We start from the raw sequence: 25,367 nt of genomic DNA on the forward strand, positions 1-25,367 counted from the left end.
AATCATGAAATAGCTGATGCATTTGTAAAAAAAAAATAACTGGGAAACGTTTAACACATGCAGGCAACGATAGGCAGGTTTTCTCTTTTAATGTATCCCCTGAAGCACCAATGTGAACATTCAGCAACTAAGCTACGTTCACTCCAATGAAAATAACCAGAGCCTTTTTCCACGAAGCAAGCAGACCAAGACAATGCTTATGAAACCTCAAGAAACCTTATCAATACTATGCATCTAGTGCAGACGGCTAAACAAGCATGGGCACTGCAGGAATACCGACTTATAAGGTGTCTTTCCAGTGTATCTGGCAACCGTATTTGGCTGCTTGATCGTTTCAAAGATAAAAATTCAGAAAAAGAAGTTAAAAGGAGTGCCACATCAAAAGAAATGAAACTGATGAATCAACAGTGCAATGCTTCAGCAGATATCAGAATGATGGATATCAAGATCATCAGAAAAAGTGTGAGAGACCTGTGGTACTTCACCACAGGTGTATACGACACATGCTTCAAATTCGCCTGCTAAATATTTCTTCCTGCTGCCACAACACCTGTCTCTACAGTTCATGTAGTTACTTACTATTCTTTGGGTCTTCGCAAAAAACAAGCTAGGTAAAGGCAAAGGTACCTCGACAGCTAGGAGGTCAGGCGAGAGGATGCCATAGAGCTCGTCCCAGCTCCGTACTTCTGGCTTGTCTGTGTCCGGATTCCACTGGAGCAGGAACAGTTGTGAGCTGCCTTCCAGCGGACCCTGCACAGAAAATTGGCAGAATGGCCGCACCAGAGAAGGCTAGCACAGAGACGTGCCTTGTATCCCTCACCCCTACGTTACCCTTTCTGTTAATGCAACCGACCGAAGCACCTCAGATGGCACTAAAATAAAATGATTCCAGAGGGAATGTTAAGCCTAACCTCCAGCCCCCACTACATTGATCACTTTGCAGGCTTTCTTTTGGCGATGTGCTGTGGCTCACAGGTAACTTGACCTGATTGGTATTTAAAAGTGCTCACAAAAGTACCCCATTAAAACAACACCATTAGAGACAGCAATCTGCCGTGCTTATGCAATGGTTCCCTAAATTTGTGTGACGTATCTGATCCCAGAGGTGAGCACATATGGCTGCATGATATAGTTACATAGTCACAGTGTAGAATTTGACAGCAATGTATTTCAATAGTCGCATACTAACTATGACAAATTATTATGCCTATATGCATGGGAGCCACTACCCAAAGCTGTTAAACTCATTTACATTAAACAACACTGGATGCCTATAACGGCAACATCATTTCTGATCACTTAATGTTTTAAATGAAGCTGTGTTGCTAAAAGGGACACAAAGGTTTGCTCCATCCTATTTGTGTTTTTATCAAAAACCGATTCCATGGATTCCATGGAGTCAGTTTTTGATAAAACTGATCTTTTCTCAGCAAGAAGGAAACACATTTATCGCTCAGACAATCACATTTGAAAATCTTTCTGCAACTCGATTCAAACTCATATGCACAGAAGCGTGATGAGGAGGTCATTTCTTCCAGATTTAACCCACCTCGGTGGCGGCGTGTATGTTGAGCAGGGTCTCGAGGGGCCCCCGGGACTGGTCCATGAGGTAGCGCTCCGAGCGGCTCCGAACCACCATGCTGTCGAGTGGGAGCTCCACCGTGCACACAAAGCGGTCCCCTTCCAGCCCCTCAATACAGCACACCCTGCATTCATCCATCCATTCATTCAGGACACACATGGGACAAGACGTGCAGAGAGGAGGAAAAGAAGACTAAATTCCTAGAAGCGAACATGTGCACAGACAACAGCCAGCTAAAGCTGTCCTCAAATAAAGTTTATCAAAATTTACATGCTCTGCATGTGTATCAAGGTTAAATGAGAGCTGAGTTGGAACTGGAATGCCACAGGCACAGCACAAAATACATGGACGACCAAAGAAGGTGACATGTATGCAAACACGTTATGCACATTATTTTATTTTGTTGGTCAACTGTGCAGTATATATAGGTACATTATATATTCAATTTTAAGCAAGAACTGCACTCTTAGGGGTCTTTAAGCATTACTAACATATTTTGGTTTGAAAGGTATGATTTCAAGCCAGACTAACTGAGTTTTCATTGAGGTGGAACATATGCGCGCAGTTCAATGTCAGTGCATGTAAATGACTTCCGGTGGTTGATATTATTCCAGAGCCCTTCCGACATGGTGCCCCCTTTCCTTCACTGCCTTACACATCCCTTCCATCATGGTACAGTGGGTAATGAAACATCTACTTCGCCTTTCCTTTCTTCAAAAACAATTTATTTGTGTGCCTACAAACTTAAGCAGACTTAACCTTCAAAGAACTGAAAGCAGTGCAAAAACAGTACTGACTATCATCACCTCCTCCCGCCTACTGGAGCCTGCTACAGGCTTAAGCCTATTCAGATTAGTTATTTTTTGTGCTTCAAAAGCTGACTACATTTTCCTTGACTATTCTAAAGCATTCGACATGGTATGTTATCACTTTTTTTTTCAGCTAACCTAACTGATTACTGACTATAACATTCTGAAATGGATTGAATACTTCTTAACAAATTGCAGTTCATTTCTGCTAACAATTATAATTCACCTTTGAGTGAAGTTTACTTGGTTCCAACACAAAGGTCCATATTTAGACCCCTTTTGTTTCTTATTTATTATCTCCCACTGTATTGCCTAGCATTCATCTGTTGCTGACAAATACATTGGTTGTTGTGAAATAAAGTTACTAAATAATGTTAACTTCCTTCAACATGATGTCTGTAACATTTCTCTCCGGATGGACAGTTTGTGAAACTAAATACTAACAGCTGTAAAATTGTGCGAGTGTCCAGATATGTCAAAACTCCACTAAGGTAGTACACAACTTATTTTCCCTTAGAAGCAGTCTTTACATATAACACCTGGGTGTACACATCTCTGCCGGCCTCTCTTGAATGTACAGTCTTTGTCACAAATATACGGCCCAAGGGTTTCGCCTCTAAGCCTCGTAACGAAGCTAGTTATGCTTCTGCAGTGCTCAAAATCTCGTAGACGAGAAATCTAGTCCTCACTCTTTTCTATGATTAACTCCATATACCAGTATTGCTTCTAGGAGACTAGTCAGATTGCTTAGAAGCAAGCCCCTTGGGCTGTATATTTTTGACAAAGACTGTACCCTATAGAGTGCAAAGTTAACAGTGCTAACCGCATGTTAGGTTATGCATGCCGGAACTTCTATAAATCCCTTCTTTCTTGAAACTGTTACTTGATAAAACACTAATATGTTCTAAACTGTAATATGACACCAACATATGGAGTCCCAGTAACAAAAACCTAATCATCAGACTTGAGTTGGCCCAAAATAATGCTGCTCACTTCATCGTGTAACTTTAATCATACTATAGTTGCTTGTGTAACAACTGTAAAAGCTATCATTTATCTACCACTCTTAGCCACCTACCGAAATTATTTCATCTAAGACTTTTCCATAAACTATACCATTACCACACACTACATGATGCACTCATTACTTCTCCCATGCAAGTGTCACACCACTTTTGTTACCACCACAAAGTTGGAACTGAGACATGTAACACGCTATCTATATTTCAGTCCTCCTTTCCTCGTGCATCACATGAACAAGATCCCTCTCTCGCAGAAATTGTGGTCATGAGCGATAACCAGCAATTTCGAACCATGCTAGCAAACACTGTGTAACAGGAGGATGAATATGAAAGAGCAATGAACAAGGGTTAAGGCGGAGCCTCAGTTCGCAAGTCGAGCCAACGTTGCCTCAGCTTGTGAACTGAAATGGACCTGTGAAATGGGCCTTAGCCCTTGTTCAGTGCTATTTCATATTGTGTAGCCATCTTCTTTCCCTCATTCTAACCAGGAGGATGAAAAATATTTTGTAATTCTCACTGCAATTGCTAGTATTTTTATCATTCATAACAGCTCCCCCCTGTAATGGCTTCGACCCTTATGTGTTCAAAAAATAAACTTTCCTTTATGAAGAAAGCCAGTAAGTGAATTACTGATTAAATTCAGGCCTGAGTATAGGCATATTATTCTGTGTTCGTTTTATTTCTCTGGGAAGGAACTACAGGAAAAGAGAGCAGAATCTCTATTGGTGAGTCAGGTAAGGACCAGCAACCGCAAACGATTAGAAAATAAAAAGAAAACCCTTCTTGTTTGGCAGACAACGCAGTAATGAAACTGCTGTATGAGTTCCATGACACCGTAGACAACAGTGGCAGTTCTGAAATTAGTAGCCAGAAGACTTTACACTTGCCTTTCCAATCCGAGGATGACTTCCATTTCAGTTTGCTCGATGTCGGAACATGGTATGCTGTAAAACTGGACGAAGAAAGAGAAAAACAATTACAGCCAATTTAGCCACAATTTTCAATGTACAGTGAAAGCTCGTTAATTCACAACTCGTTAATTCAAAATTTTGGATAATTCGAAATAGTCATCGTGGTCCGGTCCGCAGTGCATGGAAGTCTATGCGCGTAACAGCTCGTTAATTCACTCAAAAATTGGCGCCGCCACCCATAATTCGAAATGCGCGCCGCCAAGCGGCGCTGTTAAAAACCATCGTTGGAAGCTTTCGCGGCAGAACGATAGATGGCACAACCATCGGGGCGCCGCTAGGGTGCTGGAACAAGTACTAAACAGTCTTTCCTGCCGCGACTCCTTCGAGGAACGACGTTTTAGTGTTCGAAGTGTCTAAAGGTACGTCCGACGTATCCATTCGATTCTCGTAAAGATACGGCGGACGTCGTTATACAGGCTCATGGCTATATGCACGTCGAACGCGGCCACATTCCGTTTGATACGCGTAAATGAATCTTATCCTCTATGATATCAGCTAGCCGCGACTCTCGATTAGGTGCTACGAAGAGTGCATCCGTTCTACCATAGATCGCGGTCTTCACTTAGGGTTGTGTACGGCAAGCATCGCTGTCACGCATATATAGCTGCAGGCGATACGTACTGCACCAGCTCCACCAGCTGGCATCGAGATACGCACATTCACGAGCAGCTTTCGCTTCGCACTAAACTATCACCTCGATCTGCCCGTAATGCGAGCGAGCTATTCCTAGCATTTACGCTGTCTTAGGTCCTGCATCGACCTCCGAAGATCTAGCGCCGGCACAACACACACACACCTCGCCGTGCAGAACATTCGGCAGTCCAAAGTATGCATTATGCTCGTTCCTCACATGCAGACCGAGGAAACAGGATGTTTCTAGCTAAATTCTTCGTTTAAATTCTACCTCAGAGCCGTGGCAGAAGACATGCCGAATCTACTAGAGGCCTGCGCTGCTACTGCGGCGAGCTGCACATCGACTCGTCGAGGCGAAGACCTACTGCACCGCACCGCAAGAGTGCACAACCGGAAAGCCGGAAGCGCGAGTGATCCGAATTCCTTGTGAACAGCAACGTTCTTTGGTATTTAGGGGAAGACTAGACTAAAGTGCTTAGCCTGTATCTTTTTCTTGTCGTTGAATTTTGCGTACATGTAGTTTAAACCCCCGCATGCTCGAGGTTAGCGTGACCCGACTGAACGGCGCGCGCAGCTTTGAAACGATCGGGTTCGATATGCATGCATCGCCGGACTCAGATACGCGGTAGAAAATGTGCGCTGCACATTTCGTTGCAGAAGCTGACTCTTGGAATTTTGCAGAGTGTGCCATGCAAGTGATCGTTGCTACAACCACACATCCATGTTCCAACGGCTGGCCTACCCCGAGGCGCATAAATGTTCAACCGTGGACGTATCAATGATCGAAGAGAGGACAGATTTTCACAATATTGGGCGCGAAATCGATAGCTACCAGTGCTCAGTGTTATTCTGCCTTGATCATGCGCAATTCAGTGTTTCAGGTGTGGTCAGTAGCTATAAGTTTGAACAGTTCGCCTGTCAAGTCAGCGGCGCCAGCGATGGACTGGCGGAGCGATTTTCCACGCTACACCGCTGTCTTGCTAGAAAGCCTACCTAGGCGGCGTTTGACATTCAGCTGCTTTTTGTGGGCCTCGTAATTAAAAGCAACGCCTTCAGATACGCGTTAAATGTTCAAAAATGTATTCTCTTCAACAGTTTCACTCCAGGCTGTCAAAGCAGGTGGACGTTGATAAAACATTTGAGCACTCCAGTCGTTAGAAATCGCCTTCAGTTTGTAAAATTATTGGAATAGGTCACTTTCCGATCGCTGGGACATAGACCCTCATGACAGCGCTGTCACGTGAATAAGGACCACACCAGATCGAAAGCTTGTCTCATATAACATAGCTAACCAAGGTATACCTTACAGCATTGTGTTGATTTTTATGGTGCATAAGCGACTAATGCTGCCATGCACCAAGAACAAGGTTTAATGTATTTATTTTGTGTGTAATGACTAAAATGTTCTTTAGGATTTAGCTTGTTTACGAACATTTTAGGAAACCAAAAATGCAGGAAATTTGCACGTCTCCTAGGATCATGCTGGGATGGAAAGGGATCTGTTGCAAAATTGTACAAAATGTTTCCTCTTATTTTCTCGACTCTGGCGCACGTGTAAGATATGGTTTATTGTTAGTTCATCTCCACACTCCTTGCTTATTGGTTTGTCCTCTTTCATAAGTATGAAGCTGTGTGTGAGGTGTGGGTATGTGTTTTGTGAAGATGACCTAAAATGGCCTCCATGTTGTGTTCTTGATTACTGCATGATTTCCATTCCTTAATGACAGGTTTGACAAGTATAGTTTGTAGTTTATTTCAATGTTTCAAAAATCCTGCCATTTCACTCTCACTTTTCTTTGTACGAGCTTCTTGGTATCTTCATGCAGCATATTCACCCTCTGTAGTTTAGCATTGTGTCAAGGTAACCTGGTTATTTCTTTTCATCACCTTTCTAGACAACTGTCCCGATTTCATAAAGTGTAGGGTTTCTGACGACAGGAACACCTTGGAAGTCGTAGAAATAAATGAGATCCACAATCATGAGCTATCTAGGGTATGCATATACATGTCCATCGCTGAGTGGAATGGTGTCAGTACGCTGTTGGAACAGGTCTTGTGGTAACAACAACCATTGTCTGAGGTGGTCCTTTAATGGGCTATGTAACTACAGGTACTGATAGAACTCTTGATCATGTTATGTGATGATGCGATCCTTGCATGCATATAGGTATACATTTCAGAATCTGCAGTGCACCACTTGACCATTTGCCACCAGTTTGTGTGAAAATGTATTTTTCATGCATGTTAGCCAGTATTTAACAGATGACCCCTGTGCACAAGCCAAAAGTGCCACGAGCCAAATGTCACGAGGCCACGCGACATGGCAGGAGCTGTTAAGTCAAGCTTAGAAAGTTATATTTGAAATATGTTCTGGGACGTTCCAGCTCCAATTAGGAAGGTTGAGGCTTACAGAGGTCTTTGCCAGGTTGTCTATCACCTAACAGGGCAGCCTACGACTGTATGCTAATGAGTATATCTGAGATAACAGAGACATGAATTAAGGAATTAGTAATTATGTTTGTAGCAAAGGGTATGTAAATTAACGGGAATCCACAGTGGGATCTGCAGACAAGAACCATTAACACTGGCACACCATACCCTTACAGGTGGAGATTAGGAGTCTCCCTAATTTTTTTCTGCTCAAAGCTTGTCATTTTCTTCGTTCTTCCAGATGAGGAAGATGTGAAAATGATAGCATCGAAAATTCCAGAGACCATCGTTAACAAGGATGCTGATCCCAACAGTGTAAAAAGGAATTTCAGAAAAGATGGGTGACTAGTAATGCTGGCAACAGTTGAAGCTAAGTGGAAAGGCATGAAATTGAAATGAAACATATGCAGAGATATGATGCGAGACGACCAGTCTGTGGTGTGTGACACCTGTCTTCGTTAGTTTCATCAAGTGATTGGCCAAAGCAGATCGGGCTTGTGGTTTTGTGATAAGTGCAGTGTAGTAGCATAGATGTAACCTTGCCCATTAATAATTGGAGTGGAGTAAGTGCATTGTTTTGTTTTTGTAAGATGTTCATGGTTTCCATGCAAACATTATGAGAAATTTTTTCCTAGAGAATGTTTGCTGAAATGTGAATATAATGTGCAATAAAACTAGTGTTTTCTTGCTATTTACTTTTCCTTGTATACATTAGTTCTGTGAAGAAAACTACCGGCTAGAAGGAAATGTAATGGCATGCATTTTGATACTTGGCCCCGTTGTGCTGGCTCTTGGCTGCTGAACCGAGTGTGCTTGGCTGCTGAACCGAAAGATGCAGATTTGGTTCCAGCCACAGCAGGGGCATTTCAATAGAGGCGAAACAATAGGCCGTCATGCACCGTGTGGTGTCAGTGCATGTAAAAGAACCCCAGGTGGTCAAAATTATACCGGAGCCCTCAACTATTGTGTTCCTCATAGCCGTAGTTATTTTGGGATGCTAAACCAGATATATATCACATCATACTCTGAGTAAGACGCTATTCATGGTCAGTTAATCATACACTAAATGATCAATTTTTTTCTGCATGGTACAGTAGCTCTTGTACAATTTTACTTTAGCCTTCATGAAGAATATCACATTGGCTCCACATGGCCTTCTGTTGACCCTTGATATGCGTCACAGTCACACACCCGAGTATGTATTTGTCTAAGGGCACCTATGTATGCAAGGAGGGGACCGTTACTTTCCATTTGTCAGAACCGAAATGCACGATCCACATCATTTCTGTAATTCAACTGCCTGCTATTTGAACTGTCCAGCATTGATGCAAGTTTCAAAGAACTGCAATTAGCAAATTAATCCAAGCAGGAAACCATGCCAAGAACTGCTTCGGTTTCATTTTTTACAACTGTTTGAGAACTAAAATTAGCCAAATGTTGCAAAACATAGATCAGAGGTTACAAAATCTAAAAAACAATGCAGCCTACCTGTGGCATGTAGGATTTCACATCCTAAAGTGACATATGTAGCTATGAAAAATACCGTAGTGAAGAGCTCCAGACTAATTTGACTGCCCGGGCTTTGTACTTTGCGTTGGCATCTTGCAGGAAACAGAAGCATTTGCATTTCACCTGCACCAAAGTGCGACTGCCATCACTGGAATTAAACATCACGACCTTGGGGCAAGTAGCTGAACGTGCCACTAAGATGTCGCAGCGTCTACGTACATGCTATACACGTCAACCTTTCTAGCATTAAAGCTGTCACATGCATGGCAGATATTCATGTTCAGCTTTGGACTGACAAGTTTAAAAGTGTACTATTTGTGTTTGTCTAGCATGAAAAACAAAGGAAACTAAGGAAAAACGAAAAAAAAAAAAATGAACATTTTGAAAAAGCACGTCATTAACACATAAAGCATATTCGTTCCTTTATTAATGATGAAGTGGCCTTCAACAATAGTACAAAACCTGAACATTTAGGAAGGTGCTGTGCCAGGCAGCTATTTTACAGAAACCTGAACCATTTCACCTGTAGTAATGCGCATCCCGGCGGTGTGGGCTGGGCACTTATTTTTCGGTCCACTCCAACATGCGAAAACTGCATCATGTGCATTCCCATTTTCCGAGTTTTGAGCTCTGTAGTGCAGGCTAACAAATTGTCGATGACTTATTTTCGTCTGCTTGTTGCACAGCGCGTATAAATAAATTACCACTGCACCTAATAAACACTGACATGCACGTGCAACATCGCCGATCATAAACGGACACACTGATATGCCCGTCCGGACATCGGCGCACTCATCACAGCACTCTTCGTAGTCTCACACAGCACTCTAGTAGGACGTAATCCGTACATCACAGCATCTCACGGTAAGCACAAACCACACCTCCAACAAACACGAATGACGCGATGCTTGGGCTAGAGACACGCCGGCGGCACCCAGCTTTTTCAGCGCCGCTTGTATATGTGTACTACGAAGAACTTGCAGCACCAAACCTCAATGCGAGCAGAAAGCGATGCGTTACGTGACGCATCTCATCACAGATGGAAGTGACGAAACTTTGAAGAATCAAAACTACATAACGACCGTCGTAGACGTTAATCCACATGATAACGAGGACCAAATGAGCAGGCGTGCGGGCCGCGGGCTGGCCATCAACACCGTGATTACTTGCGCTCTGGTTGTGCTTGCCACCCTGCCGCGGTCCAACTCACGTAAACCTATCATCATGCCGATGTCATCACGTAGTATATCACCCATTCTAGGCACTATCCTTGCCACTGTACTATTCTTTGTAATTTCACATTTCACGCATGCAGTATGTAGTACATACTTCTTGTACCTCGCACGTACACCTTATACCAACTTCGATTTGGCTACATACGGCTACCATGTTGTTGCTACAACCACATCTGGGGATCTCGGATCCGTCCGGCTTTCCTGACGGATCCCAAGGCCCATATCGGAGAAAAATGCGTTGGGTCCGTCGGAAGAACCCTACCGATCGGGTCCGTCCGCCGTACCTCTGAAAAATATTTCCCGGATCCGTCCGTCGTATCCCGAAGAAAAACGCACCGGGTCCGTCGGACGTACCTTTAAGACCATCGATCGGATCCGTCCGACGTACCTTTAGCCACAGCCTTTAGTGTTATCGACCACGGTTTCGTGTTGCATTTCGTGAGCCCTCGTTTTGCACGCCGCTTGTTGTGATGTCCGCGAGATGTGTTCGCGTGGGAAATACTGTGCCAAGACGGTGAAGGAGAAAGTGGCTATTTTACGCGAGGTGGATGAACGGAAGGCCAGCAAAGTGGAAATCGCGAAAAAGCACGGGATTCCACCAAGCACGTTGTCGACGTACGTCCGAAATAGGAAGGCCATCGAGGATGCCTATGAAGCCGAAGATTTCGCCAGCAACAGAAAAAGGCTTCGGTTAGCCAAGCATCCGGAAATTGAGACCGCTGTGATCACGTGGGTGAAAGAAATGAGAAGCGCTGACATTCCACTGAGCGGCCCAATTATCATGGCGAAGGCGGCCGATTTCGCCCTGCGCTTGAATGTGGAAGATTTTGTCGCCTCCGAAGGATGGTTTCACCGCTTTAGAGACAGACATAATCTTGTCTTCCGGGTGTTGTCTGGAGAAGCCAAAGAAGTGGATGCAGAAACTTGTGCCACGTGGCGAAGCGGTGCTCTGCAGCAGTACTTAGAAAGCTACTCGGCACATGATATATTCAATGCTGATGAGACGGCTTTTTTTTATAAGCTCCAGCCCGACAGAACAGTAACATTTAAAGGGGACAGCTGCGCTGGCGGCAAGCGAAGCAAAGAGCGGATTACTGTTCTGGTCGCCGCTAATACGACCGGGACGGAGAAGGTCCCTTTTTTTGTTGTCGGCAAGGCACATAAGCCTAGATGTTTCAAGAACATTAGGACGCTGCCGACGGAATACTCCGCCAACAGCAAGGCGTGGATGACGGGCGAATTGTTTAAAAAATGGCTCTTGAAATTCGATCGGAGGATGGAGCTAGGGAAGCGTCAAGTTCTCCTCATTGTGGATAACTGCTCGGCACACAAAATCGACGCCGAGCTGAAAGCCACAAGGCTCGTCTTTTTGCCCGCCAACACGACTGCGGCCTTGCAGCCGATGGATCAGGGGGTGATCAGAAACATCAAATGTTTCTATAGGCGCCACATGATCGAGCGCATGACTTTTTGCACTGGAAACCAGAAGACCAGCACCATCACATTGCTCACAGCAATGCACATGTTGGTGCGTGCATGGGAGCAGGTCACGCCGTCTACAATTGCAAACTGCTTCCACCACTGTGGCTTTGCTGCCGGAAGTATGAAAGAAAGTGGCGACGATGGGAGTCCGGAGCCTCTGCCTGCGGCTGTGCGTGCTGTGCCGCAGGACGTCAGTTTTGATGATTACGTTGGAGTAGACAGCGATGCAGCAGTGTGCGGTGCCCTAAGTGATGAGGACATTGTCGCTGAAATTGTTGGGGAGCAGTCTGTCCCAGAAGAGGCAGAAGACGAGGACGACGACGAGGAGCAAGAGCCCGTGCGTCCATCCGCGGCAGAAGTTATGGGAGCGCTGAATGTCGCGCGCCTTTTCTTCAGCTTTGAAGAGGGGGAAGAAGACTCCCTGCGTCGCATTCGCATGCTAGAAGACCGAGTGAGTACGGTAGCCCTCAGAGAGAAGAAGCAGAAGATGATAACAGACTTTTTTGCTAAATAAATGTTTTTCGTGCCCTCCGGGCATCAAACGCCTTCATTTTTGCTCACTTTCATTAGTTCGAATTTTGGTTAATTCGAACTGGCCTGGCGGCCCCGTGGAATTTGAATTAACGAGCTTTTACTGTATACTGCATGACAAACAGGGTGGGTGAGGAGCACTGTGGCTTACCATGAGAGTCGACTCCGTCGCCAAGATGAGCCTCTTGCCATTTTTGCTCCAGGTTCCACATACAAACCGAGACCTGCAATACATGATAAAGAGGGTATTGCCACTTCAACCACAGGGACTGCAGCTATCAAAACTTCAGCCCTTGTTATCTACATACAGAAAAGTGCGAGCACAGACATGAATGGGATGCTAAACAACCCTGAGATAATGCTCAAAGACAGGGTGGTGTTGCAATAGTAAAACTGACCTGTAAAATCACGAATGCAAGATTTACTAAATCAACAAATAAAAACTGCTAGAAAATTCAGCAAGCTTATGATGTGCCTAAAGCTGAGATTTCTAGGCATATCGATCAGCTAACACAAAGAACAATAACACATTAAAAATTTAGGAAACCTGCCCTCTGTTACTTTCATTATCCTTCGCCACATTTCACTGGCTTTTATTTACCCTTTCAACCTTTATTTCACTAATTATTTTAGGGCAGCAGTGACTATAGTACTATATTGTATTCACTTCCGCCTTTGTCAGCACTGTAACATTTAAGAGCTTTGGCATAAAATTACAATCATGTCTTATTAAATACAACCCACACTAATAAATGCCCCAATTATGTGACCTTCATTAATATTGTGAAAGAAGGCCAGGTCGAGACGCCAAAGTCGTGACGGCAAGGCAAGGTACACCGTGTCAGCGTTTTAATCTGATGGAGAACCCAGGCGCGTGCTGGAGCTGGCGCCGCAGGACGATGACGATGGTATGTACAAAAGAAAGAAGATTATGGTATGTACAAATGAAAGAAGATCCATGGAAGGCTCACAATATGAATGACTCGAATTACGGACATTTTTTCTGGGTACCAGTCTTTTCTCACCTATTTTAGGCGTGTTTTTGCGTGCACCCAGGGCAAAACTGCAGAGAGCCTTATGGGTTCATGTAAAGTTGTCATGTTAATATGGACAGCGAAGTGAACAAAATCTCTACTTCACAAAACTAGATATTTCTTGCCTTGCATTTTGTGTGCTGCAGAGCAACAGAAAGCAGTCTGGAAGTGCAACGATGGAATGGTGTTTCGTTTTGTGTTTTCATGCTTATAAGGGCTGCTATCAGGTCGACACACCTTATCATCTGTCACACTGCATAAATGGCTGCTAAGAATGCTCTCTCTGTATCCTGTAATACATAAAAATCGCTCGATTAACAATGAAATCTCATTCAAATTCATGTGAAGTCCCTCTGATGAACAACTTCGTCCCGTCAATATCAAGTGTATTAAAAAGTCTGCCCTTACTTTAAACTCTGCACAAGTTGAACCGATTGCCAGTTACACTAAAAGTGATTTCTAGGAGACACTCCACGTTATACTGATGTCAAACTGCAAGTGATACTGACCCAGCAAATGGTGTGATGGTCTTGACTTCCTGCAGCTCAGAGCTGTCCTCGTTGACCACGTAGATGCGCGCTGAGTCCTTGAACACCAGGCAGAAAACATCTCGCTCAGGGTGCCAAAGACACCCTGGACGACAAAAAGAAAAAAAAGCTAAGGATCAAATGCACGCAAAGTGATGTATTAACATGCACCTAATGCCAACACAGACATTGCTAAGGGTAATAAAATAAAGTAAAAGTGCAAAAAAATAGGAATGTTCAGCATATTATGTATAAATGTATGTATGTATTACATTTTCGCTCATAAAAGAAAACATGCAGTGTATGACAAAGTTTTACTGCTAAAAGAAGTTAGCAATGCCTTTTATTTCTGCAAACCTTGCCTTGAAGGTAAAAATGCATATAAGTGACGAGAAGAAAATTTGCAGCTACCAAGATCTGAATCATAGGTAAAAGAAATGACCACTATTTAATTTTAGTTCAGTGTAGTCCTGTCATTTGCTGAAAACGCTTCATACTATTACATTTTTGCTTTAGATGAAACCACACAATATATCAAAAATACTCTCTTTAGCCTCATTTTTCTTACGTTTAAAGAAAATATGTTAAAGAAATGGTGAGAAAGCAACCAAAATTAACCAATAACTAGATACAAATTTCCACAAAGTTTTCTTGGTAAACATCCTCCGCAGAACAGAGCTACATTCTGTGCCCTTCCCTCTATAGACATATACATGGAAAAAAAAAAAAGTTGAAGAATAAACTGGAAGGTTGTTTACATCTTGAAATAATTCAGTTAAAGGAGAAAGAAGGTATGCGTGCTTAATTGGGAGTGAGAGCTGTGTGCAGTCAGCCAGGCTCAATGGCGGCAACACGGGGCAAGACGCAGCAAGCGCAAACAATGGCCACTCAAGACGGAGTGCTTGTCAAACACAGACCCCACTCAGCTGTGACACGCACCCCCCGCGTCTTGCATCAGCGAGCAGGACAAAGAGCTCGTGCTCAGGCCACACACAGACAGCAGACACAAAATATATACGCGCCGTAGCACCAGTGCGCCTCTGCTACGTATGGTATCACACACCTCTAAGAAATGTTATCTCTGTCCACGTCTCCTGTTGCTTGCAGCAGCAGGTGACGTGTATTGTTTCTTGTTTCATGCACAGCTCTGTTCAACAGCTCATAGATATGTCCCCGAGAGTGCTGAAGAGATACAATAATGCCTGCTCGCTGGTTCAAAGCAAAACAGTTAGCTTAGTGAGGGAAGAAGCACCTTGGAGCACGGGCAGCTGGGGCAAGGACAGGAGAGCCCACTTGGAGAAGGAGACGCACTGGACGGCCGTGTTCATGCGCCAGATGGAGAGTTCCAGGGAGCCGTCGTCCACCCGCTCGGCCACCACGCTGATGAGTGGAGGCCATTTCTTGGGGCTACTGTAGCACAGGCCATGCACCGTCCTGCAGTCAGCGCACACAAAATGATGCTGTTTATACAAGTGCACAGCAAAGCCTGCAACTGCTTCCTGGCACATTTCAAATTCTTTGTTGGTCAAAAGACCCCGTTTTTGCTCGTTGTAGTCAAATTCAATTTAGAGACCAATCCATGTTAGGCAATAGGGCTGCTATCCTATGTTTAAGGTCTCATTGAGGTGCACGTTTTTGTTTTCTTGAGTCAGATAAGCACAAAAGATGAGTTATGTGCGAAAGGAATGGCAAGACAATGATTGTATCCTGGTGCAATGAAACCTCAATTCATATACTCCTCATAAGAAAAAAAAAAAAGGGAATTCTGAACGGCCTGAGTAAATAGAATCTTGCAGGGCGAATTAAATTTTTCCATGTAAGTGCATCACTATCACAAATCGACTTCCATTTCATGTGATCATATCCGCCCGCATAGTATCCTTTTTACACATCAGAGAGTGATTAAACTGCAATGAACATTGTTAATCAAAAACTATTTTGACCACCTTTGACTTGCTCAAAGAAGCAGCTAGAAATAAATCAGAGGATAAAACATTAAGAATCTTCACCTTCTTAGGCAAAGAAGCGACTGCAACAGCATAAATTGGCCAAATAGAAGGGAAAGCTACATTTGTGTACAGTACAATCCCTTGATAATGCTTGCTTCACCTTGATAATGCTTGTTAGTATTCTGCCTTGAGCTTCCACACACGAGCCACCCTACGCCTTCCATGTTGTCTACATTCTGTTCCAAGTCGAAAAATAAACATTTATTGCAATGATGTAGACCACAAGTGCAAGCTTACAACTATTTACTACTCTTTGATGACACATATTAATACAAAATAGACGATCTTGAGCAGAAGCAACGTCACGCATGCGAATGAGCCGTTTCATCATGCCTATTTCCCAGCTGCACACTAGTGTAATCGTTTCTACCTTGCTTTTCGTCAGTGCTATGAATAGATTGCTGTTGCAATCAAATACGCTTTCACAATTTTTCTTCTGACTCTCTTTCACTGTCTACTATTTGTCTGTTTTTTTTCTTTTTCAAGCAGTGATGCACATTTTCCTTCTGTAGCAGTTATAATGTGATACTAGATTTCCAGTGTGAAGAGATTATGGTGTTGTACCCTTTTGCTGACACATCTACCAGACTGTTCAATATACTGTCTGCAGCACAATACTGGATCATATATGATAGTATATTAGTCATCCTTTCTTTTTTTTTTTTTTGCAGTCAATGAACCTTGTTCCATACGCCATTTTGCATTCTTTGTGTTCTTGATGCTTTACTCTTATGTCGACCTATTTGTACAGTCCTATCAACTTTCTTGGAGCCTTGAAGATAGCATTGATCATTCTCGCTTGCTGTTTTCCAGCCCATGTGCTACTTCATGAATATATGGTATCACAACAGGCTATTCTTCTTTCAAGGGTTCCCTCCAATTCCTTTGTGAAAGCATTTCTGCCAGTGACACTATTGCACTCTCAGGAAAGCCACTATGAAGTGACTTCCCAATATGCACATTTATACTATCAGTCATTTTGCCTTTGTAGTACTTCACTATGCTCTGCGACATGCAAGAATGGGCAATGCTTTTAGCATTTTGCACAGTACGAAAAATGAAAGCCAGGGAAGAAACACACACAGACAAACCAAGCACTGACTATACACTAAATTCAGTTGATAGTCAGAGCTTGGTTTGTCTGCGTGTGTGTTTCTTCTCCGGTCTTTGTTTTTCGCGCTGACCTTTCCTGTGTTCCCAGCATAGGTCGACAAACCACTCATGAGTCGACCCACTCGGGCTCATTCAGATTCAATCACACTCAGATCACGATCTCAGTCATAAGACAGCCTGGACTCGCATTCAGACCATGATCTGAGTTGCGAGTCCATACATGAATTCAGATCACCAATTCAAGTAGTGAGTCCGGACTCAAGCTCAAATCATGACCACTGTTTAGTGTCGATGGCGTGTGCCTTTTTTTCATCCTTTACTGACAGCGGAGGGGAGGAAAGATTTATTGCTGTGACAAAGGATGCTTGAGGGCGCCATGGCTTGACAAGGTTTCTTGTTGACCGGAAGAGAGAAATCTGTCGAATGTCATCCTGGTGTATTGGGTGCGAGGACGTACCGTGGCACCACCTCTCGGCAGCCCCGCGTGACACACTAAGTGGGATAACGCACATTGAACTATTGCTGCACGATCATTTCCTAGGCAGTTTAGTTGCAAGATAATGCTACATTCACATAATTATTTATTTACATTTCAGTTTCGGTCTGCTTAAGCTTGATTTCAGGTATTAAGCCCTCTCATTCAGCAAGACAGCACTTCATCGAGTCAGCAAGCTACCAAAGTGTGGGTCCGGCCGGGCCCGATAAGTTTACTTGAATGAAGACGCAAGCTGGCCAGCGTTGTTGTTGCCATTATGAAAGGAACTGAAGCTTCCACACAACCAGTCAGTAGTAGGCTGCCAGTGAATCTCTTATAAGAATCCTGCTAGAGGAAGCAGAGCTGCCAGATGCTTGACAGTTGCTGAGCACCTTCGAAAGCACTGGAGGAAGCAGCCTAGCTAACCTGCTGTCTTGGACGTGTTAGAGCAGACAGGTTGGGCAGTCGGGAAGACGCGGATTAATTTTTATAGCAAGTGTGAATAAGTGTGTTCCACGTAGCGAATTCTTGTGCACTGACTACTGTCACTGGCACTCTTGGTTCGGGTGTGCATATTTGTTTTCCTCGTGAAAAGTAGTTTTGTTGACACCTACCTCAGCACATCACAACATGTAATGGCTCTTTCCCATTTATTCACGTACTCTGTCATTTGAAATTACTACAGCACTGCAGACGCTGCTTGAGAAGTCATCATGCATACCGCTGCTCTTCACTGCGGAATGTTTAGTTCACCTCAGCAAAACTTCCATGTAAACGGCTTCATTCAGAAGAATGAGACCGTTTGGCTTTCGCACGATCCTTCGTTACTAGCAACAGATTTTTGTTAGCTTCACAAGTGATAAGCGCAAATGAGAATGCGCACGCCCCGTTCCTCCTGCCACTACTCGGCGAACTGATTAGTGTAAACTCTATGGAAGAAATTTTGCTCGCTAAAATGTCTGCTGCACACATGAGAATGACCACTCGCTTCTTTGCCCATTAAAAGCTTCAATAATGAAGATTCCATGAGCTTATTTTTTGGGTACCAATGAAAGCTTGCGCCGGGTTCCGTCACATACGCCCGGATACAGAGCAATAACAGACCATGGCAACAGGTTAAAAGAACCTCAAAAACTTCAGCAACAATGCAAGACCAAAATGTGCATTGCTGGCACTCGTTATCAAGCAAAACAAAATAAAATAAAATGCGACTATTTGCTTTTAAAACGCACAAATACAATCGAGTGTCTGCTCCAGCAGTAGTAAGAGAAGTCACGGGATTCCACTTGTTCCCCTAGGTCGACCCTAAGCGCCAATCATTCCTTCGTTCCAGTGGCGGCACTTGCACCCAATTTTGTGCAATTTGCACATGATAAATATTGGCACTGATATACACCTTATGATGAATAGATGCCTAGTCTAGCCTTTCAGACGTTTTGTTTATAGCTGCTGAAGAACCTATAATATTAGATTTTGATTATGTTCCACTTGATAACAAAATAAAAATCACATGGTACTTCACTCACATGAAAAGTGATGAACCACACCAATCCATAAAAAACAAAGCCTCCAACCTAAAGATAATTTCCTTGGTCTGCAGGGCCACTAGGCCAAACGAAATCGCATAGTAGCTCAATGAGTGAGCCCGAATGAGCACGTCCAGATGAGTGAGTGAGCCTAAATGTGTCGTGCGCCAAAATAAGCGAGTCCACATGAGTTGTGAGTCAAAATGAGTGAGCATAGATGAGTTGTGAGTCAAAGTGAGTCGTGAGCCATAACAAGTGATAGACTCAAGATGATTTGCGAGTCGGTGTGAGCCTTAGTGAGTTTTGAGTCTGAATGAGTGAGATCATGAACTCGGTAAGCCCGAGCAAGTGTGAGAATGCATTTAAGTGAGCCTGCAGGTTAACCAAAATTTTGTGAGCGAGCCTGAGTGAGCACTTGTAATTTTGCGAGGTATGAATCTCCAGTCTAAGAATCGTATCTCCAAAGGTCCTGATAACTTCTATGTGATATTAGGGCAGTGAGAACGCATCTAAAAAGAATCCCATATGCATTATTGTGCCAGCCTTTTCTGCAACAAAGAAAAGCAAACAGTCATCCGTGTACCGCAAGCATGCCAAATTTTCATGCCATTTAGCTCCAATGTAAATTTCCTGTCATTGTGTGAACACTTTTCGTTCATACAGCACAGATAAAGGCCTCAAGTACATCCAAATCCTTTCAAGGAATCCTCCGAGGCTCGTCCTACATTCATCTTGAAACCTTGTTGTCCGATACTTTCTTATACTGTAGAAATCCTTGTCTCTTAGGGAACTGCATAATTACAGCCCTTTATAACAGATGCTTCAAAATTCTTGCTGATGGCTTCTATGATATCTTTCCAAGTCTTTCCATTTGACCCCTATGAACCAGTAAGTTTTAAAGTTTTACCTGTAACTAGGTTGTATCCATCAAAAAACCAATGGGTACCTCACGGCGCTAGGGCTCAAACCACACAATGTTTGTGTACTGCAAGATCACCACGAAGTTGCATAGAATTATGTGTCTATCTATGGATAAATGCACTTTACATAAAACAATGAATAGTTTGGGTGACTGCATTTTTTTTTTACAAAATGGTTTAATGCCTGCTTTTGGGTGGTGTAATACTAGCTGGCACATTTTATGCAAAAAAAGCAAATGAACATGACTTTCACAACGAAAGATAGCTCTTACAGTTTTGCCTGCCTATGTAATCCAGTAACACAGTCATCTGCCCTTGAGCACAAGTACTTTGGTGTTTACTTTGCTCATTAACTGCCTGAACATATTAAATGAAAAGCTTTCTGTGTTGTCAATTTCTTGAACATCATCATCAGCATGACTGCACTTACTCAAAAGGTAAAGGCCCCTCCGATACCCCTCCTATCAGCAGAGTAAACAAGCGTTAATAATTTGAGGCTAAATGCAAAAAAACTCTTGCGGAAAACCAATATTTGGCTGACGCTTGAAATTGCTTGCCTGAAACGTGGCATGAAAAACTTCAACGTCACTTAAGCTTCGGAGAGTGAAATGCAATGGTGCCTTTTCCTTCTTTTCGTCTTTTGTTGCATGTCACTGCAGTACTCATACACATTATACAACTTCACATACACACACACACCACAACGCAGTCTCAACACCCTCGTCTAACACTCTGAAACATATGAGCCTTTGTGGGCTATGTGTAGTGTGCTCATTTGGCACGTAGAGGGTCTGAGTTCTATCCCCAACACCACTATAACATGCACAGCTATTTTACAGAATCATGCACACTGTTACAAAGAATCTCCTCGTCAAGTTTAACTCCATTGACCCTACCCTAATTTGCTGACCTTTCAGAATCCCAAATCATTTCTACAGACAGACGCCAGGCACCACTGGGTTTTCAGTGGGTTTTAAGTTTACAATCAAGCTTCTTAACACATTAACACACTGACGAGAATCCAGCACTTGGCTGCATGAGTTCTAATGTTAATATTTTAAAAAATTTCATTCTTGTAGTGGCAAGGATTATCTATGACTGCAGTAACCTCAGAAGCACAAAAAGATACTTTGCCTAGGACGTTTGTACTCTATGCTTCACTGCCATAGGGGTGACAATCATGAACTCTACGCACATACAACAATGTGCCATTATTACCAGGCCAGTAAAATAAAAATAAAAAAGAAACTTAGTCGAACATTCAGTTGCCAGGTTGCCAAAAGTATGCTGCTACAAGCCATCTCCAATTCGCTTAGGCATGAATTTTGTTACCCAGGTCATTTCCTTTGCTGTAACAGTTATATGCTGTCTTCGGTTATGTGTTAACGCTTTTTGTTTCAAAGTGCTAAAATATAAAAGATTATAAAATATATTTTAACATTATCTGCAACCACACAGGTGATGGAGGTTCAAGAATTAAACTGGGGAAGTGACAAATGCAAGAGAAGCCCACCATTAACTGTGACGAAACAGAAATGCTATTTCTTTCTCATCTAAGCTGAGTAGCCCGCAGCTTCAACAAGAATGTGTCACGACGAAATTGATATAATCCTGGTCTTTAGATGGTTTCTTCATATTGAACACAACATGCACATCCAATATAAATGAAGCAAGTTGCAAGCATGTTCATTTTTTCTCAGTGTAAGTACTAGTTTTGCTCTGTTAAGAGGAAGTTAAAGCACTAAAAATAGAGCTTTCTTCCTCAGAATTTAGGAAAACGGAGGGTGCTTGTTTAACACCACGCAAATGTGGATCTTCTGACAAAAAGTTAGTTCTAGTCACTTATGGAATTCTCATTTAGCTGCCTCGCTAAGAGAAGAAACTCAGACAGAACAAAACAGTCACAGAGAAAAAAGAAAAATTCAGAAAAAAAAACCTCAATGCAGTTGCAGCTAGAAGCATTAATCTTGGGTATCAGGTGCACTGTAGCCAAGATTACTGGGGATGAAATAGCAGTGAACTAGAACTTCCACATCATTTCCACACTGGAAATGAAGCGGAAGCTATGGGGTCGAAATACGCCTCCCCTTGAAATTTGTCAAAATATGGAGTGTGTCAATATTTGTTATTTAAGGCATATTTCTAACACAAGCTGCCAAATTTTACTGTTGAATGTCATGGAAAGAAACAGCATCCTTGGTTACAACAAATTTGCTAGAATTGTCCCGCTACAAACAAAGGAATGAAGTTGTCAAAGGAACAGCAATGCGAATGACATAGTTACCGACACTTCAACCCTGCAGCTTTCATAACACTGACAAAGAAAAATGGTCATCAAGTATAGCTTCATAAGTGCAGTCAAGCGAAGGAAAACTAACCGCTGATTTGCAGAATTGGAAGAATCTACGAAATGAACCTCATTCACTACTTCTGACAGCCTCAACCCAGGATTCAAAGTGCAATTAAAGGACCAGTGATGCCACTCCTTAATGCATGACTCTTCTTATGATCTCACGGCAACAGGCTTTCACAAATTACAGAATGAGCACTGTGGCACTGAGTTGGGCAGAGCAAATGTCAAATCTTTCTGCAGTTTATTGCTGTTTTATCAAGTTTCATTTTAAGTTATAAATGTAAATTCAACATTTTAGATGCATCAGAGGTTTACAGTGTTAATGGCGATGGCTCCTATTTTCCAGCTGCCCATGCAGATCCTTGTTCACTTACATGCACTTTCTTTTAAAATAGGGAAAGCACTTAAGTCCTGCTATCGCATCTACAAGGAGAAGCTTAAATGACCTTCTAATTCTTTAAGATGACATTACATGTTTACACACTGAAGAAAATGTAAGTTTAAATATTTCACAGGAAAAAAGATTTTAAATGGGACTTGTGCTAAGCAAGTGAACAGAAGTATTTACGTTTCTATAAGGTTTTCGAGCTTTTAGCTAGGAGAGTTTCTAGTAGGATCTTCAACGTTCATTTGCCCGAGAATCTGCGTCTCCACTCTCATCAGTGACAAATTGCTGTGACGGTTGTCAGCTATGAACAGTCATAATCTCTAACTGATAATTTATTGCTTTTGTCGCAGCTTTTGCAGCTCAGATTAATGAAACACACTAGTGACCTCAACTGCAGTAATGACAGAGGTCAGTTGGTTTGCTAGATGGTATGAGTTGACTGCAAAATGAAAGCCAGATAGAACCTAGTGATTCCACTTTACTGCCAACTGGGACCTGTTGACTTGTAGGCAATTAGTCAACTAGTAGGCACCTGGGACCATTTCATACCCGCTGAGTAGCAGTTGGGACTATATGAAACCAGTAGAACCATCTAAAACAATTTTGAAATTTTTTCCATCTGTTTAAGCGAGTAGAAAGTTTCATACTTTGACTGGCCAAATATGAGGCTGGCTTTGCGTACAATGTGACAAACAACTTTTGAAACATTTGAAATTGCAGCACATAAGCTCTACGTTTAATCGTGGGAAATCAGGAAGACGGTTTGACTATTTTTTTGGACCGCCCAAGTAGTCAAAATTCTGGAGCCCTCCACTACAGAGTCTTTCATTACATGAGTTGCTTTGGAACATTAAACCCCCTAAGCCATAACAAACAATTTTTTCCAGCTCTCGGGGGCCTCTAAAAATGGAGGGCCCGGTTCCTTGGAACCTTGAATAATCTGGCCATGCGGATATTTCTTGCTATAAGGGTTTACTGCCAACTGGGACTTGTTGACTTGTAGGCAATTAGTCAACTAGTAGGCACCTGGGACCATTTCATGCCCGCTGAGTAGCAGTTGGGACTATATGAAACCAGTAGAACCATCTAAAACAATTTTGAAATTTTTTCCATCTGTTTAAGCGAGTAGAAAGTTTCATACTTTGACTGGCCAAATATGAGGCTGGCCAGGGAGCCTGCTCACGTCTCTACTGTGCCGTAAATCTATAAATACCTTAATATGTCAATCTGGAAATTCTGCAGTACATGAAATTTCTTGGATGTGGACACTAACTTTAGTGTTGGAGATATTTAGACACTTGGGAGACGAGACTAAAATTGGTGTCTGCCAGAGGTGTGAGACATTCAGTGTAACTATCTCATGGATGTCCATGTAATGTTTTTAGGCTTGCGTTACACACGATTATATGAATTAATTTCTGCTTTGATACATTACCTTGATTTTGTGTTATTGGGGCATGACAACAGAAAAGAAGAAAATCAAGAATGAACGGATTTGTAAAATCTTAGCGTCAAGGCAAGGTTGTTGGCTATGGAAGCAGAGGATTTTGAGTTGAAATATATGAAATTTTTCATCTGAATTCTCAATGCATAAATAATGAGAGTGTAACAAATGGACATTATCTTGTGACATATAGCTTTAAGTTTGTTGATCATAGACAATCTAATATTTTAAACTTTTCATTAACCAACAGTGCCGACACTTGCGTGCAGTCACACATTCAGAGCCTAATTTAAAAGCAATGTTGGTGTATGCCATCATATTACATCACATTTCAGTGAGGTTATACATGTAATTAAGGTATCAAACAATATACTTATATGTCTATATATACATACTCCACAAAGAAGAAACAATTAAACACACATCATTAATAAACACAAGCAGTAAGCATGATCCATGTGATCAGTGTGATATATTAATGCCATTTAATCTGAATTACATTATTCTTTAGCTGCAGAGTAATAGATGCAGCATTACGTGTGCACGTCATATGTGCCTCGTAAAATTTTGATGGCAATAGTAGGAGCTCTGAGCGATGTCCTTACACCTGCTGACAAATGAAAATGTATTTATTTTTTCACGATGAGAAATTATCTTTAGGCATTATTTGTGGCATTTTCAGTAACCTGAGGGCGTATACAATCAGATATGTGTGCGAAAGGTACAGTGATGCACATTTTCCACCTCTCGAACGTAAAATGCCAGTTCAAACGCCACTATATACGGCACCCGGAGAGAAATAATGAAATATACAGAAATACTGAAGACACAGCAGTGCCACCATTTACGTTTAATCAGTACAATTCCGTGTAACCTGCGCACTGTAAGGATTTTCTTACGCAGGACATCATTAAAGGAAAGTTTAGGCTTAGCGAGTACAGAGCTTAGATGCCAGACAGAATTGTATTTAGACGCGCAGGTTCATCACCAGGTTTATTCCTCGACTGTTCAGCTTAACACCTTCGAAAGTGCGCGCAGAACATTGAACGACCAAAGAAAAGCAACGAACAGTGCACTGAAAAGACACTTCCCCGCGCTACACATTGTACTGCGGGGAAGCACGCTTTCTGCAAAGCCGCTGCCTCTGTTTTCACGGTCGTGGGAGGAATGATGCTCGCTCCGATTCGCACTGGATCATATTTAGAGAAACTGGCATCCGGTATCGTCATTGCGACACTGCCCTTCATCTCACAGCCTCCGCCGGCCCGCACCCTTTTTGAGAACAAAATTCACCGCGATAACACGTCCGCGGGCTCACGCACGAACGGTCATCGATATGCGATTTCAGATATCGATCCGCGTACAACGCTGGAA

At 42.7% G+C, this 25,367-nt stretch overlaps 1 protein-coding gene and 1 long non-coding RNA gene across 4 annotated transcripts in view; one reads left to right on the forward strand and one right to left on the reverse strand.

Annotated features, from left to right (window-relative positions):
• Positions 1 to 25,367, reverse strand: part of LOC146209292 (WD repeat and coiled-coil-containing protein-like) — a 51,305-nt gene that overhangs the window by 24,474 nt on the left and 1,464 nt on the right. For all 3 annotated transcript variants that reach the window (XM_084599108.1, XM_084599097.1, XM_084599089.1), the window contains exons 3-8: positions 15,018 to 15,199; positions 13,748 to 13,871; positions 12,356 to 12,428; positions 4,301 to 4,365; positions 1,550 to 1,706; positions 628 to 750 (exon numbers count right to left, since the gene is read on the reverse strand). In XM_084599108.1, coding sequence (XP_084455234.1) covers positions 628 to 750; positions 1,550 to 1,706; positions 4,301 to 4,365; positions 12,356 to 12,428; positions 13,748 to 13,871; positions 15,018 to 15,199 — 724 coding nt within the window. The remainder of the gene's footprint in view (positions 1 to 627; positions 751 to 1,549; positions 1,707 to 4,300; positions 4,366 to 12,355; positions 12,429 to 13,747; positions 13,872 to 15,017; positions 15,200 to 25,367) is intronic.
• On the forward strand, positions 4,817 to 8,138 carry LOC146209293 (uncharacterized). The gene is made up of 2 exons (XR_014706188.1): positions 4,817 to 5,210; positions 5,294 to 8,138. It is a non-coding gene; the product is annotated as an uncharacterized LOC146209293 (long non-coding RNA).

This window comes from Amblyomma maculatum, chromosome 1 (assembly GCF_055883805.1).
Source record: "Amblyomma maculatum isolate TAMU_Amacu chromosome 1, ASM5588380v1, whole genome shotgun sequence".
Lineage (NCBI taxonomy): Eukaryota > Metazoa > Arthropoda > Arachnida > Ixodida > Ixodidae > Amblyomma > Amblyomma maculatum.